Genomic DNA, 17,219 nt, shown 5'->3' with positions numbered 1-17,219 from the left:
GTGCGACAGGAATTACTACTTGTGTCAGTACTCAGGTGCTTGTCAATTCATCTGACTACTGTGTCCTGGTCCAGGTAATCCTCCGAGTTACCTATCACCCGTATGAAGAGCCCTTCCAATACTGGGACTCTGTGGGGGAACCGCTGATACGAACAAAAAGAAACTTGGAAATCTCCCTAGCCATAATGCTTGGGATGGGGCTAGGAGCAGCAGGGACAGCAGCTGGAGGGTCAGCCATAGCCCTCCGGCATAGCGGGTTAAATGAGCTTAGGGCAGCTGTTGATGAGGACATAAAAAAATTAAAAAGCACAATTAGAGAGCTCAAAGATTCCTTACAGTCATTATCAGAGATGGTGTTACAGAATAAAAGGGGCTTAGATTTATTGTTTCTGCAACAAGGAGGTTTATGCGCTGCCCTAAAAGAAGAATGCTGTTTCTATGTCGACCATACTGGAGTTATCACTGAGACCCTAGATAAGGTCAAAGAGGGCTTAAAAAAGAAAAAGCAAAAACGAGCCCAAAGCTTAGGATGGTTTAATTCCTCTCCATGGTTGACCACTTTAATCTCCACCTTGCTCGGCCCTTTGCTAATTCTTCTCCTGACTGTATGTAACCTTTGGCCCCTGCATTTTTAACAAGCTGCTTAACTTCATGAGAGAATGGATTCAGGTCTTTATGCTTCGATAGCAGTATCAACAAATAGAGGTGCAGGCTAAATCTAGCCTGTAATTTTAGGGTTAAAATTATGCCAAAGAAAAAGGGGGGAATGAAAAATGGGACCATCCCAGACTAGAAAGAAAAACAACTGGGCCTTGAATAAGGGCCAGCTAAGAAAGAAAAACAAGTCAGGCAATTAAGGGCTACTAAACCTTGAGCAGAGGCCAGACCAGATGGCCCTCCTCAAAAGACTGGATGAGCTTGTTTTAAGATAAGAAACCTGGGACTGGGAAGACTGTCCTTGAAGCTGTAAGCTGCCAACTGCAAAACTGCTATCTTTTCTGCTGACTAGTCAATGTAAAGGCCTGATCTTTAGGTATAAAAACTCTGTGCTTTGTATGCTCAGGGTCGTCTCCTGCTTTGAAGGGACGACCCCCATCGCGATTGGAATAAACTGCCTCTTGCTTTTGCATCAAAACCGTGGTCTGTGAGTCTCTTTGGGGAGGGAGCGGTACGGTGCCCCTGCATCGAGAGTGCAGGTTTTGTATGGGATTCGGAATACCCTTCCAGTGGCCAAGAGAACCATGAGAGCCAGGACCAGAGTCTGTGTAGGAGACTAGACTTGATATCCACAGCAGGTAAGAACCCCGGGGGAGATAGGCAGGAAGGGAGCTTGATCACCCCACAGGGGGTTGCATCTAAAGTCTGAAGGGATAACCAAAGGTAGATTGGTCTCCCTAGAAATAGACAGACTAGGAATTTAAAATGGGAATGTATAACTTTTGAATGGATGGTGAATGAGTATGTAAATGCTTGTCATGGTCCCGTAGCCATGTGGCTATGGTATCTTATGGGGTCCCAAACTGTGGTTCTAATGAACCAGCCTGCCTCCATCTTAGGCTTAAAAAGCCATCTTACAGTAAAGACAAATTAGGGTCATTCCAGTTTATGATTAAGCCTCTGTTTCTCAAAGACTGGGCTAGGCCCCACCTGCAACCTTAACTACAACCTTAACTACCACAACCTTAACAACTGCAACCTCAACTATTGCCTGTTCCAGGAAATGGCAACCACACCTTTATCTCAGAAGGTTATTAGACTACCTGTTGTTATGGCTACTTTATGACCACTTTGCAACTATGCCTTTGTTTCAGGTTGTTATGACCAACTTGTTGTGCTTATGTTCTGCTTCTGTAACAGTGCCTACTTGCCTGCCAAATCCCCCATTTGGAACCCCCTACTTACTGAACTGTAAAAGCCTTTATTTTTCCCATGTCCACTGATGACTTCTTGAACCCCATCTTAGGGAAAGCCAGCAGCCCATGCACACAAATTTTTAAAAACTTGCTTTAATTTGGCCATGATAATTTGGGTCAGAAGTCTTTCTCTTCCAATCCTTGGGATTAACAGTGTTGTCGATATAAATATGTCTTTGTTTGGTCCCAGGTTTGGGATGTGGGACTGATTCAGACAGTCCACAGCAGCAGACTATTTGCCTCATGCCGTCTCTGAGAGGAGCTCTTTGCCAGCTGCAGATAGTTTAAATCTGAGGACTCTGGAGAGAGAGAGTAAATGCCAGAGCCCAGAGAGTGTGGAGAGCTCTGAGAAAGAACAAGGCTGGTCCTGCTTCCCCTTGCTGCTCCTGGTTGCTGTTGTAAGGCAAGAAATTAGAGATCTCCTGAAACAAGGATTGGATTGGCTCCGAGAAACCTGATAACCCTAACCACCAGGAAGCAGCTAAGAGAACTGTGGACCCTCTCTCACTAGCCCTTTCTCTATCCTACCTGGTGTTGGGGTGTTAGTAGGGAGAAAAAGATGAAGTGTAAAGAAAAGTTTAAAAAGGATGCCAACGGAGTGTTAAGACACCAAGGGTGCACCACATTAGCTTCGCCAGAGGATGACATTTTGCCCATGTTCGTGGATCCCAATAGGCTCCAATTGCCAGTGCCACACAGCACTGAGGCAGTCGCAAGATCCTGTCCCTCCAAAGGCATCTGTCCTTCTCAGTGCCCTCCCCTCACCCAACAAGATGGCAGCTTTGTTACCTGGTCATCTACTTGTCTGAAGAAAGAAAGCTCCTCCATGATTTCAGAGAAGGTATAAAAGATTTTCTCCTCAAGGCCAGAATTAAGGGAGGAGCTGCTCCCTAAATCACATATGGAACTTTTTACTGATGGGAGCTGAAACACACACTTGGTAAATAGCCCCTCACAGTTAGAGACTCAATGCAACAAACAACACACAGGGAAAGGAACTGCTTTACCTGAGAGGGCAACAACAAATATAAAAACCGAGACCAAACCTTTCAGCTCCTAGAAGCTGTCTGGGCCCTGACTGTGGCACTGGTGCACTGCTACACAAAGAGTCAAATTTGAATGAGTTAGGAAAGCCAAGTGGGAGACCAGGCAGCCAAAGAGGCTGCCCTCCATGAAGACAGGGCCTTGCAGTCCCTCCTATTAGCCCCGAGAAGATACGTTTAAACTCCCACTGCTCCCCGAGCTGCCCTCATATAAACCAGAAAAAGAGCAACAAATGAAGGGGCTACTGAAAATCAGCAGGGATTGCTGATTACCACAGACAAAAAATAATGATTCCAGAGATGACAGTTTCCAGTCTAGCAATCCACCTAGAAAGAAAGTGCCCACAAGAGATGTTGCAAAGATACTTGGTGGTCCCAAGGTTGCCAACACTGACCCACAGGGTAGAAAAGGCTGTCAGCAGTGGGTTCAGAACAATCTCAAGCGGTGACCCAAGGTCTCATGCTGACACAAAAATAGGAGTCCTGGGAATTTACGCATCTAACAATGGACTTTACTGACATTTAGCCAGCATAGGTACTGATGCTTGCTGGTTATGGCGTGCATTTTTCACCTTGGGCAGAAACTTTTCCTATCTGCAAAGAGAAGGCCCAAGGAGTGTCCCACCTTCTGTCCAGATAAGTTATCCTACACTTTGGGGTCCCAGTGAGTTACAGCATCAGAATGGACTGGCCTTTGTCGGTAAGGTGGTACAACAGGTGGCCCAGGCAGTAGGATTAACTTGGAACTTGCATACAAGGTGCAAACCCACATCTTCAGGCTCAGTTGAGAGAATGAATAAGACTTTAAAAACTGCCCCAACACTGCCAAGAAACAGACCTCCTGCGCATTAGTTTAAAGGTGTCAGATCCCTGGAACTGGTGTTACAGACAGATGTTCGTTGCTGTGTGGGTGCTGGGAATTGAACCCAGGTCCTTTGGAAGAATAGACAGTGCTCTTAACCACTGTGTCATCTTTCCAGCTCCATTATCCCTAAGTTAAAGTCATTTTGAACTGGTCAGTTTCAAAGGCTGGGCAGGATTGGCTCACACTGTTTACTCCTGGCTCAGGTCCTCCTCAGCCTTAGTGTGGTCACGGTGTAGTATGTAAGAGTCACCCAGGTGGTGCTGGTTTTGAAGGCATGAAGCAGTCATGGAGAGCAGCTGAGGCCTGCCACTGTGAGAGGCCAGGAGAGGCCATTGGTGAAGGTGCAGCTTCAGTGGCAGTTGAAAGCCTGGGACTGAAGAAGTTGAGGCTTGATACCATAAAGAGGACTTACGAGAGGCTATTGGCGAAAGTACAGCCCAACTGCTGCAGAAAACCCCATCATTTTAGATATGCCAGTACCATGGACGTCCACCAAGAACAGCAGCAGCAGCGGAAGCTGTGTTCCAGAAGCTGTGAAAGTAAGCCTGGACTGCCTTGGAGACCCCAAGAGGTTAAAGATGACAGAGTCATGGATACCTGCCGAGAAAAGCTGCTAACAGGGAGTGGAAAGACATGGGTTACAGTCAACAAAGCTGAAAGGAGCTGGAGCTCTGAAGAGTATTTTGACATCAGACATGGAGATGCAGAATTTGCAGTTTTCCCAGCTGGTTTTCGGTCTTGCTTTTAGACCAGCATTTTCTCACTGTGCTCTCTTCCCTATGCTTTGGAATGGTAATCTATATCCTCTGCCATGATATATTGGAAGTATGTGATCTGTTCACTCCCCCCACCCCCGAGAATTACAGTTAAGAGATTGAATGACTGTCAGAAGAGACTTTGAACTTTTAAACATTGTTGAGACTGTTATAGACTGGGGACTTTTGAGGTTGGACTAAATGTTTATGGCTACAAGCCTATGGGGACTAGGAAGTGAACGTGGCAGTTTGAATAGATTTGGCCTCCACAGGTTCACGTGTTTGAATGCTTTGCTATAGGGGGTTGCCTTATTGGAGGAGGTGTGGCCTTGGTAGAGGAAGTGTGTCACTGTGGAGGCAGGGCTTTGAGGTCTTCAATGCTCGAGCTCCAACCAGTATGGAAATCCAGTCCCTTTCTGCTGCCTGAGGACCAAGATGTAGAACTCTCAGCCCCTTCTTCAGCACCATGTCTGCCTACATGCTGCCATGATTCCTGCCATGATGATAATGGACTAAACCTCTGAAAATGTTAAGGGAACCCCAATTAAATGTTTTCCTTTATGAGAGTTGCCTTGGTCATGATGTTTCTTCACAACAATAAAACCCTAAGTCACAGGGCAACTCCAATTCCTAGACACCCATCAATATAATTAACTACCCCTCCCCCCTGAGGGATTTTGCCTGATCTCCTTCAGGTGCTGCTGTTTGGGAACAGGCCAACCTTGGATCATCACTTAGATTTCATCATGCAGTGACAGAACTACCCACACAGCAGGTGGTGATTCCTTTTGGAGGGCTCCAGGTAGTGAGAGCCTGTGGAAGAGTCTCCAGAGGACAAAGGGAGATTGTGGAAGAAACTGTGAGGAATGATATGGAAACTGACCACAGAGGGATGACCCATCTCTATGTCATCATCCTGCATGTACTGTGTTCATGCCAAGTTACCTATACTGGAGTAGGAATGGATAAGCAAAGCCTGGCTAAAACCACAATGGTACATGGGCCACCTTCTCAGGTCATAGAAGAAGCTAATGTGTGAGAAATGAAAAGGGCTGAGCCAAACCAGTCAAAACAGCAGTGGTGGAGTATGCCATTAATGCCAGTACTTGTGAGGTAGATGCAGAATGGATCTCTGTGAGTTCGAGGCTACCCTGGTCTACAGTTGAGTTCCAGGACAGCCTGGGCTACACAGAGAAACCCTGTCTTGAAAAACAAACATACCAAACAAACAAAAAAGAAAAAAGCAAAGATATGAGAAGATTCCTGTACTTTTATCAGTCCTGCTAGGAATGGCCCTGTGCATAGGCATCCAACAAGTTTAAGACAGCCAGGTCTTTACTATACTAATCAGTCAAAAATAGCACAAGGGAACAACAAAGAGTTATTTTAAAGGATTAAGGCTAGAGGTACAAAGGAGAGCCAATGGAGTACCGTATGAACAACACGGGGACCCTGGCTGGCTGCATTAATGGGGCTTCTTATAATGATAATGTTGAGACTTCTATTGGGACTATGCATCTTGAACACCCTGTCCAGGTTCATCAAAACTGGAATTAAAACCATAAGTATACTGATGATACTCCAGGAGTACCAACTCATATCTTCACAATAGATTCATAAGAGGAGGAAATGAAGTAGAACACGAGAGAAAAGACCAATTATTAGATGCTCATTTGTTGATGTATTTAGTGAACCACTTAAAACACTGCTTGTATGGCCTATTGACAAGCATGATTTCACATGCTACCTGGAACAGAATGACCTGCATAAATATCTAAAATAATAGGTCATTGTCCTTAGCAACTTGACCACAAAAGCTTACACCAGTCAACTAACTGAAACACGCCTTTAAAACACCAAAGCTCCAAAGCTAGCTGCCAGGTTCGAGTTTGTTTGCTTGCCTGCTCACTTGCCCCGCCTTGTGGTTTTAGAGTATAAAATAAAAATGCAAACTGGGTTCTCTTGGAGGACCCATCCTGGTTTTGGTGAAAGTACACCTCCTATCTTCTACTCTTGTCAGTGTTGGACTACTTATTCCAGAAAGACTCCTGCAATGTTATCAGAGATTTTATTTTCTAAAATAGCTTCCTTAGGTTAAAGAAAATGAAAAGTTAAGAGAATATGAATATTTGCTTGGAACTACTTTTATGTAGTACTGGGCCTGAACCTAGGACCTTGCACAAAGTTAATTATATGCAAGCTCTACCAGTCAGCTACATCCCCAGACCTCTTTTCACCTTTTATATTTACACAAGTATTCACTAGGTTGTCTTGGAATTCCTTGTAGCCTGAGAAGTCTTTGAGTTTCTAATCTTCCAACCTCACTTTCTGAGTACCTGGGATTACAGGCCTACATCACCAGGCCTGACTGTTGGAACAATTTCTCATAGGGATTTCTGCAGTATGTTCTCGGGAGTATTTGGTTCAAGGACCTCCAAATATTTTGTAACTTTCCCTTCAATATTCTTCCACAAGGTGGAAGGAGAATATCAAATCATTCCAGGATTGCCATGGCTACACAAAGAAACCCTGTCTCAAAAAAACAAAACAACAAAAAGAAGGAGGGTGAGGAGGAAAAGGAGAAGAAAAAAAGAAAGAAAAAGTCATTATCCTTATTATTGAGACAGAATTTTTCTGTGTAGCCCGTGCTGTCTTGCAACTCATTCTTCAATCAGGCTAGCCTTGAACTCAGAGATCCTGCTTCTGTCTCCAGAGTATTAAGATTAAAGGCATATGCCACCACTGCCTGGCTGAGACTGTGTTCTTTAGAGTTGAGGGGAATTAGGTGATTTGAAAACTGAAAGAGCTGAGCATGGTGGTGCACCCCTTTAACACAAGCACCAGCGGAAGACGATCCAGTCCATTGTAACAGCAGCATTTTCTAGTCATTTTCTCTACCTAGTGCCACATTTCTCTTTTCAAAAATTTTGGAGGACATGATGGTGCACACCTTTAACCTCAGCACCCAAGAGGCAAAGACAGGCTCAGGCCAGCCTGGTCTACAGGACAGCCAAAGCTACACAGAGAAATCCTGTGTCAAAAAAACAAACAAAACAAAGACCCAAATAAACAAACAAATAAATAAAACATGAACAGTATATGAGAGGCTACACTGAAAGGCCCTGGTTTTGATGACCAGCACTGGTGAAAAAAAATATAAGGAGGCTGTAAAGAAGTTATGTGGTAAGCTGGGTGGAGTGGCCCACACCTGTGAGTCCAGCACTTGGGAAGACAGAGGCAGGTGGATCCGTGTGAGTTCGAGGACAGCCAAGGCTATACAGAAAAACTCTTGTCTTGAAAAAAAAAAAATATATGATAGATATATGTAACAGACAAGAGAGCCATTAAAAAACCTTAAATATCTCAATATGTAATTTCACAAGATAGGTTTCTCACTGTCTTGTAAATATACATACACGTGGGTGTTTGTTTTTCGCTTGTGTTTTGTTTGTTTGTTTTGTTTTTTGTACAAGACAGGGTTTCTCTGTGTAGCCTTGGGAGTCCTGGACTCGCTTTGTAGACCAGGCTGCCCTCGAATTAACAGTGATCCACCTGCCTCTGCCTCCCAGAGTGCTGGGATTACAGGCGTGTGCCACTGCACCCGGCTAGTAAATATATTTAAATGTGAATTCTTTGTCAATAAAGTTTTAAAATCGCTTTTGGAACTAGGCACGGTGATGTACAACAGTAATCCCAGCAATTGGAAAGTAGAAGCATCCTCAACGACATAATTAGTTTGAAGCCAGCCCTGGGCTGCATGTCGGTCCCACCGTCTCTCTAGCCTTCATTTATAAAATTCATCAACGTTTATGTATTTTTTTTTTTTTTTAATAAGTGGGGATTGAACGAGGGCTGCTCACTTGCTAGGTAAGCACTCCATCACTGAGCCCTGTAACTGCTTAACGTATGATCTGTTATGCTATGCTAGGTATGATTTAAAGTCTATACTGAAAGGATTCGCAGATCTGTTGTACCTTTGCATTGGTTGCATTTCTTTTCCCGTAACCGCAGCTGTTATCAACTGAATACTGGCTACAGCGGGGCGTGACAGCACACACCTTTAATTCCATCGCTACCGAGGCAGAGAAAGGTGGACCTGAGTTCCGGGACAGGCAAGGCTGCCACAGCTCAGGCCGGAAAAATAATCGCCTCCACTTCCGGTGGTCACCTGCAGCATCAAGCACCTTTAACTTCTCAGCAACCCCCGTCCCGCTCCAGACCGACTGTTGACAAGCACGCGAGGCTCCACCCCCTCCGCACCGCCCCTTTGCCCTTTGACCGTGACGAGCGGAAGTGACGCCAGAGGCCGCCGGAGGTGTCGCAAAGTGCCGTGCGATCGGCTCTGTGTTGAGTAGGGTCTGGACCGGGATCGATACCGCTATGTCGATCGAAATCGAGTCTTCAGAGTGAGTCCTGCTGTGGCGTCTTCGCGGCGTGGGGTGGCAGAGGATACGCGGGAGGGTGTCCGCGGAGGCTGGCTGCGCGCCGGAAGCTGCGGCCTCGGGGGCGGGCAGGCCGGAACCGCGAGGCCCCGCGTGGGTGTGTGCACAGGCACACTGAGCAGACCTGACGGCTGTGTTTTCCTCTGCCCAGCTACTCCCCACTCATTGTTGTCGCCAGCCCCCCGGCCCGCCTGTGCGGCAGCTTTTCCTCCTCATCAGAGCTCTGGTTACTGTAAAGGCTCAGTTGTTTCTGCTGTTTGATTAGACAGACCCAGGGTGGCGCCTTTGTGTTTCGGTTTGCAACTTGTAGATTGGGAACCTCTATGTGGACAGAGACAATTTGAGTATTGGGTCAGAAGAATGATCTTTAGCGCAGACGGGGCGACGAGGAGACAGGTAGGCGGGGAGTTTCTGACTGAAGAGATTTCCTGGACTTCTCCAGGACCCATCCACCGCCTTTTCTTGCTGACAAATACAAATTAAGTTAGCAAACATTTGTGTTCTGAGTGTTAGGGAGGTAGGTCTCTTCCGAAGAGCAGCAGAAAAGGGAGGTTTATTAATCGGCTGAGACTGAAACCTGCTATGTATTAAGACTGAAAGTCGGGCGTGAAATTGCAGCAGTAAAAAGAGACGGGTAGGAAGGTCTGAAGCCCAGTATGTGGCTCTTCATAGCGAAATATATGTTTCTAATTCGCAGTTAGATGTAAATAATTTTTCTGCTTTTGTTTGTTCGTTTTGTTTCGAGACAGGGTTTCTCTGTATAGCCTTAGTCTGCCTCCAGGTGCTGGGACTAAAGGCATGCGCCACCACCACCCTGCTTGTTGTCATTTTTTAAATGGACCAAAATTTCCTACAGAAATTTAGGTGACTTTTTATTTTTTTCTTTAAAAAATATTTATTTATTTATTTTTCTATTTATCTATCTATCTATCTATCTATCTATCTATCTATCTATCTATCTATCTATTTATTTATTGTATGTGAGTGGTGTTTTCATGAACACCAGAAAAGGGAATCAGATTCCATACAGATGGTTGTGAGCCACCATATGGTTGCAGAGAATTGTACTCAGGACTTCTGGAGCGGCAGTCAGTGCTCTTAACCGCTGATCCATCTCTCCAGCCCAGTTTTTTCTTTTCAAGGCATGGTTTCTCTGTGTAGCCGTGGCTGTCCTGAAATTCTCTCTGTAGACCAGGCTGGTGTCAAACTCAGAGATCCACCTGCCTCAACCTCCTGAGTGCCGAAATTAAGAGCATGAGCCAGATGTTTTAAAAGAAAAAGAAAAGTGACTATTGTAGGTTTAAATTATCTTAAACAAATATCCAGTAAATCCAGTGATCAGAATAATAATGGCTACCAACTTACTTGGGGGGGGGGGCAGTGGACAAATGATTTCACCTCTCTGAATAATAATGGCTACCAACTTCCTTTCGGGGGAGGGGGCATTGGACAAATGATTTCACCTCTCTGAACCCCAGTTCTCCTATCTTTAGATGGAAGTCCTTTGGAACCTTGATTCTGTGATTTCTGGAAAGTTTTACTCATGCTAAAATGGAAAGTGGGTAGTAAAAGGACTAATCAGGAGAATTAACCTCAAATGTTTCCCTTTGGGTTACTGACTGAAGATCTCTGAACTGAATGACTTTCTTTCAGTGTGATTCGTCTTATCATGCAGTACTTGAAGGAGAACAGTTTGCATCGGGCGTTGGCCACCTTACAGGAAGAAACTACTGTCTCTCTAAATACTGTGGATAGCATTGAAAGTTTCGTGGCTGACATTAATAGTGGCCATTGGGACACTGTTTTACAGGCTATACAGTCTCTGAAATTGCCAGACAAAACCCTCATTGATCTCTATGAACAGGTAAGATTGAGATGTTCCTGGGGTTTTTGGTTGGTCACTTGATTAGGATGTATCAGTGAGCCTTTCTTCAAGCACTTAAGGCTTATAACTGACTGGAAAGTATACATTGTCAAGACTCAACAGTGTATTCTTTTTCTTCCTTTTTAGAAGATTCAAGATTTTCCTGAACTGAAATTATTTCTTGGTGTGGTTTTGAGGATCAAACCCAGGGAAACTGAAATTACTTTTAGGTGGTCATTAAATGAAATATTCTAAAGCTGAGCATGGAGGTTAGAGGCCAGGTGGTTTATATAGTGAGTTCCAGACAAGCCAGGGATCTATTGCAAGACCCTGTCTCAAAAGGAAATTAAAGAGAAAAATATTCTTGCATCAGAAAATATAATGTGATTCAGTTCAGGCACTGACCACCTGGAATTAGCACACACTACTAAGTCTGACATAGATTTCCCTCACTTCAGATATTTCCTGCACTGTCTTTGGGTGGTGGGTTGGGGTGGGCCATATTTAGGCCACTTATGCTGTTATTTGTTTGTGTGTGTGTGTTTGTTTTTGAGACAGTTTCTTTATGTCGCCCTGGCTGTCCTGGAACTTGCTCTGTAGACCAGGCTGGCTTTGAACTCAGAGTTCACCTGCCTCTGCCTCCTGAGTGTTGGGATTGGAGGCATGCTTCACCCCATCCCAGCTTTAGGACACTTAAGCTTTTGCCCAACTAACTTTTGGGCCTCACATGACATGCTCAGATTTGATAATTTCCTAGAATGATCCATAGAAGTCATAAAAGCTCTGTACTTAGGTGACTAGTGTTTTATTCTCAAGGACACAGATTGGAAGTAGTCAGAGGAAAACCAGAAAGCGGAGTCTCAGAGAGACCTGAATTTAGAACTCTGGTTCTGTCTCTGGAATCGGGTTGTGCCTCCCACTTGGCAGATCCCCAGCCAGAGGGCTCTGTCGAGGTTTTGTTATATAACTCTGATCATACAGTTTCCAGCCCTAGTCTTCATTCCCCATCTCCCCACTGGCCCTTATCCTCAGAGGTGGCACTGGCTCAAGACCTTGACCTAATGACATGGCTTTTCTCGTAACCAATTCTGTTTCTTTTTGTTTCAAGACAGGATTTCTCTGTGTACCCTTGGCTGTCCTGGACTCAGTTTGTAGACCAGGCTGACTTCTAACTCACAGATATTCCTGCCTCTGCCTCCCCAAGTGCTGGGATTACAGGTGTGTACCACTGCACCCAGCTTTCCCCCCCCCCCAATTCCTGTGTGAAGGTGTCAGGTGTCATTTTGGCACAAACTTGGGTGTTATTCAAGGGGTTCTTTAGTAACATAATTTTGTCATAGTATAATTCTAAGGATTTTATTACCCTAAAACAAGACCCTAGAACAAACATCAACTTAGTTATGATAAAAAACATTAAAAACTCCACAAACAAACAATCCCCCCCCAAAAAAAACAAACAAAAAACAATCAGGTGTGATGTTTCAAACCTTTAATTTCAGCACTTGGGAGGCAGAGGTTGGCCTGGCATACAGTGAGTTCCAGGCCAGCCAGGGCTGCATAGTAGTGAGACCCTGTTTCAGAACAAAACAAACAAAGCAAAACCAAAAATAAAAAGAAAAGTGGAATTTGAAGGATTGAGGTTATTTATTGATTTGTGAGACAAATGGGCTGACTGCTGTGCTATTGTGATACCTATTTATTATTGCTTTAACCACTTGAAATTGCTAGTGATGAAGAAAAGTGCTATTTCCTAGTTTTGGAAATTACTTTTGACAGGCCATATCTGTATCAAATGTTACTGAAAAAGAAATATTAATTTCCTTTTCTAAAAGAAATTAGTAAATCATGAAATGGTGCATGATGGTATACCCTTTTAGGTCAGAACTTGGGAGGTAGAGGCATGGTGGGTCTCTGAGTTCCTGGCCAACCTGGGGTCTACACAGCAAGTTCCAGCCCAGCCAGGGCCATGTGGAGGAAAAAAAAGAGAAAGAAAGTCCTATCTGGGGGGAAAAAGAGAAAGAAAAACCCTTTTCCTTCTTGGCTGCCTGAGGGCAAGCTGGGTCACCAGCAGCTCTCCTGGAGTTGTCCACAGAAGTTTGGCCAGGGTTCTTACTCCTACTGTGTTTGTTCTCACCGTCAGTACTCAAAGGACATGGGCGTCATTAAGTTGGTCTAAGTGATAATGAATGGATTATTGAAGGCTCTCTACCGGGTGAAACTGATCATGCTTGTCTTTGTACATAAAGAATAAAAAAGTGAAGACCTTCAAGAGAGATAGAAAGTTTGAGAAAGATTGATAAAGAGGATGTGCTGAAAATTTGTATGCTGAAATTTTGTTTTCTTTCTGTTGTCCAGGTTGTTCTGGAATTGATAGAGCTTCGCGAATTAGGTGCTGCCAGGTCACTTCTGAGACAGACAGACCCCATGATTATGTTAAAGCAAACACAACCAGAGCGCTATATTCATCTGGAAAACCTCTTAGCCCGGTCTTACTTTGATCCTCGTGAGGTATGACTGTAGTAGTTAAAAGAATCTTTGTTAATTGTGAAAAGTAAATAATCTGATCCTGCAAAAATTTTTCTTAATTTTTGTTTGTTTGTGTATATCTGTTTGGAAGGACATACATGTGTGGAAGTCAGAGGACAGTTTACAGGAGTTGGTTCTTCTACCATGGGATTCAAAGTCATCATTGTGCTTGGTGGCAAACACCTTTTCCTAAAGAGCTGTCTCATCCACCAAGAAAAGCACCATTTTAGAGACACTCAATTTCTTTCACACATGACGTTCCACTGGAGGGCTATCAAAATAAAAGAAAGGAGAGTGTAGTAGGATCTGGTTAATAGATAATTAAAAAGATTTCTGAAGATTATGAGTCTTTGGCCCTGCAAATATTTCAGAAACTAGAATCACACCTCTGTCTTTGTGGCTTAGGTGGGCTCTTCAGGATTATCAATATGGATTGACTCATGATATATATACCAGTTCTCTCCCATACTTCTGAAATGCAGGATTGGAAATTTATTTTAAAAGACTAATTGGGTTTAATTCATCACCTGTTAAACTGGATATTTTGTTTTCATATTTTTCCATTTTGAATTTCTTGTTTCCGTTGCTTTTGAAAAAATTAAAAAAAAATTATTTTACTTAAGTGTGTGTGTGTCCATACATGCATGTATGGATATGTGTGCACATGCCTTAGGAAGCCTGAGGCATCGAATTCCTCCTGAAGCTGGAGTTCCAAGAAGTTGTGAGCTGACCGATGTGGGTACTGGGAATCGACCTTGTCTCTGGTAGGGTAGTACCTGCTCTTAAGTGCTTTAAGTACATACATTCATGCCATGCTTCTCCTTGGAAATGATACCACCTCTTTTTCCTCCCAGGCTTATCCAGATGGAAGTAGCAAAGAGAAAAGGAGAGCAGCAATTGCCCAGGCGTTAGCTGGGGAAGTCAGTGTGGTGCCGCCTTCTCGTCTCATGGCATTGCTGGGACAGGTAATTAAATGCTGCCTCGGATAGAACATACCTGTATAGCTGATTGCTTAGCAGCTGTGCTGTGCACTCTTCCTCTTTTCTTGGAGTAGCAATGTAGACTAAGCATCCAGGATATAAGCTCTAGCATCTTTTAGAATTATGTTGGAACTGCTAGGGAACTGCCATGTTCATGCCCCATAAATCCATACTTTTTTTTTTTTTTTTTTTTTAAGGTTTGTTTATTTTTATACAGGTTTCTGCCTTCATGGCAGAAGAGGGCACCAGATCTCATTATAGATGGTTATGAGCCTCCATGTGGTTGCTGGGACTTGATCTCAGGACCTTTGGAAGAACAATCAGTGCTCTTAACCTCTGAGCCATCTCTCCAGCGCGAATCCGTACTCTTACCAGCTCTTTGGTCTTGTCAGGCTGGGGCTGTAGCTCTGTCAGTAGGACAGAGTGCTTACTCCTTGTGCGTGAGATTGTAGATTTGCTTCCAGTGAAATCCTACAGTGATTTATTTTCTGACACAAAAATATGGTATTACTGTGAGGATTTGCATGTGTGTAAATACTAATATTTGGGAGATGGAGACAACTTAGGGAGGAAAGTATTTTTTTCCTTATATGCTCTACTGTCATCTAGGAAAGCCAGGGTAAGATCTCAAAGCAGGAACATGAAGTCAGGAACTGAGGCAGAAGCCAGTTAGTTGTGCTGCTTGCTGTTTTGCCTTTCATGTCTTACTCGTCTTGCTTTCTTATACAACCTGGGCCATCTGCCCAGGGGTGGTACTGCCCACAGTGGGCTGGGCCTACATCAGTTATTAATCCAGAAAGTGCCCTCAGCTGTGCCCACAGGCCAGTCTGATGGAGCCACTTCCTCACATGGGGTTTCCTCTTGCCTAGTAGGCACAAGCTGGGATTACAAAGCACCCCTGTCTGGAGATGTTCAAGGTAGCATTCATTAGATAAGTTGACAAGTTGGAAGCAGTTCAAGTGTTCCCTAATATAGTGATTAGCTAAACAGAAACATCCAGTAAACAGTATATTTTACAGCCATTAAAATGATAGTTTTGCAATTCCTAATACATATGAATGGGCATATTAAGGTATGCCATAGTATGATGATATTAGGTGAAGGCAGATTATAGTGAATAGTGTAGTTGCTGATAGAGCAATTTAATTCATCATGCCAGAGGAAAATGACTAGAGGGAATTAACGTAAAATGTTGTTAGTGGTCATGAGTATTGGAACTCAAAGTTCCAATGGGTATGGGAAATTCCTGCTTTCCACATTTTTTGTTTATAATAAAGGGAAATGATAATAATGGTGTGTGATAATGTTTGCCTCTCCTGTCAGAGCCTGCCGTGAGTAGCCCATGCTCTTGCACACATTGTACCCTAGCCTGTGTTTGCATGGTCAGAGATGGTGGTGACCGGAAAGCTTAGTTCTCTCTGGACCTCATTCTTTCAGGCTTGGATTTGCCTGAGTAAGCAGTAAATATTGGCTCTTCAAAGCGTCTGAGAAGATTGATTATTTTCTCTTTTCACAGGCTTTGAAGTGGCAGCAGCACCAGGGATTACTTCCTCCCGGTATGACCATAGATCTGTTTCGAGGCAAAGCAGCTGTCAAAGATGTGGAAGAAGAAAAGTTTCCAACACAACTGAGCAGGCATATTAAGGTAGGATCTGATATCGTAAACAGTTGGTAGTCAGTCATTGAGTGCTCATAATGTACGGAGCCTGCTGCAGGAGCTAGGTACCAGGGAGGAGAGCTCTGACAGTACCTGGGGCTCTTGGTGTCCATTGGGTACTGCTGTGGCCTGGCAGTGCTGCGCGTCACTTGTCTACACAATTATATACGTATGTGAAGTCCAGCCCGTAGTCCTTTATTTGGAGAAATAGTCCACTCTGGTTAAATCTGGGACTGTATTGGCTTCTGCATGCATGTCCTGTTAAAACATTTGTGCTTAGTCGGCTGCGTGTCAGGCAGAGGACTGACATGGGTTGTAAGGTTGACTTGTGGTGTTAAGGGATAATTTACCTTCAGGCTCACTTAGTTACTGTGTGACTGCGTGCTGAGGGTTAGACCTCAGCACACCAATAGTTACATCCCCAGATCTTGATTGTATTTGGAGACTTTTGTTTTTGTTTTTTCTTTCCAAGAAGGCTTTCTGTATGTAGCCCTGGCTGTCCTGGAACTCGCTCTGTAGACCAGGTTGGCCTCCAACTCAGAGATCAGCCAGTGTCTGTCTCCCAAGTGCTGGGATTAAAGGCATACTTGACCACCATCTGCCTGTTTGTATACTTCTAGGAAAAGGCACAGTCAAGTAGTTCAGTTTTCAGTCAGAGGTATGTTTGCTAATGTTAGCATCTCTTTTATATTACAGCTTCTCTATAATTTCGTGCTTTAATTGAGTTCATAGATGTAAAAATGCTACATGTTTATGGGGCTAGGGAGAGGGGTCAGTGGATAAATGCTTGCTGTGCAAAGATGAGAACCTGAGTTTGGGTTTCCATTACCCACATAAAACTGAGTGTGAACATGCATATGTAAGCCCAGTGCTGGGGGCAGAGACAGGCAGATGTTGGGAGCTTGGTAGCCAGCCATTCTAGCAGAATATGGGGAGCTTCAGATTCAGCGAGAGCCTGTGCCTTGAAGAATAAGGTAGACAGTGGTAGAAGATAACTGATAGTGACCTCTAATCTCCATGTGTCCATGCGTGGGTGAGTGTACCAGCGTAAACGTGTACACATGCATACACTGTACTACACATAAATGCACACACACAGATGTTGCCTGCTATTTGACTTTTTGACTTTGGTTTAGTATTTCACATTTGTCTTTTCTGCACTGTGTTCTAACTT

General features: G+C 44.0%; 1 protein-coding gene across 7 annotated transcripts in view; it reads left to right on the top strand.

Moving 5' to 3' along the window:
• Positions 1-8,890: 8,890 nt before the first annotated feature.
• LOC129670564 (WD40 repeat-containing protein SMU1) overlaps positions 8,891-17,219 on the top strand; it is a 32,754-nt gene continuing 24,425 nt past the window's right edge. For 4 of the 7 annotated variants that reach the window (XM_055599118.1, XM_055599117.1, XM_055599116.1 and 1 more), the window contains exons 1-6: positions 8,925-8,982; positions 9,768-9,882; positions 10,672-10,882; positions 13,238-13,390; positions 14,263-14,373; positions 15,905-16,033. In XM_055599118.1, coding sequence (XP_055455093.1) covers positions 9,854-9,882; positions 10,672-10,882; positions 13,238-13,390; positions 14,263-14,373; positions 15,905-16,033 — 633 coding nt within the window. In that variant the 5' untranslated portion in view covers positions 8,925-8,982; positions 9,768-9,853. Of the gene's footprint in view, positions 8,983-9,159; positions 9,415-9,767; positions 9,883-10,671; positions 10,883-13,237; positions 13,391-14,262; positions 14,374-15,904; positions 16,034-17,219 lie in introns of those variants that run through there. The other 3 variants (XM_055599121.1, XM_055599119.1, XM_055599120.1) reach the window with 3 other exon arrangements.

The sequence above is a fragment of the Psammomys obesus genome, unplaced genomic scaffold (assembly GCF_907164565.1).
Source record: "Psammomys obesus unplaced genomic scaffold, mPsaObe1.curated_primary_1811, whole genome shotgun sequence".
NCBI classification, from domain to species: Eukaryota; Metazoa; Chordata; class Mammalia; order Rodentia; family Muridae; genus Psammomys; species Psammomys obesus.
The sequence above is the reverse complement of the archived record's forward strand: the minus strand, read 5'-3'. Positions and strand labels throughout refer to the sequence as shown.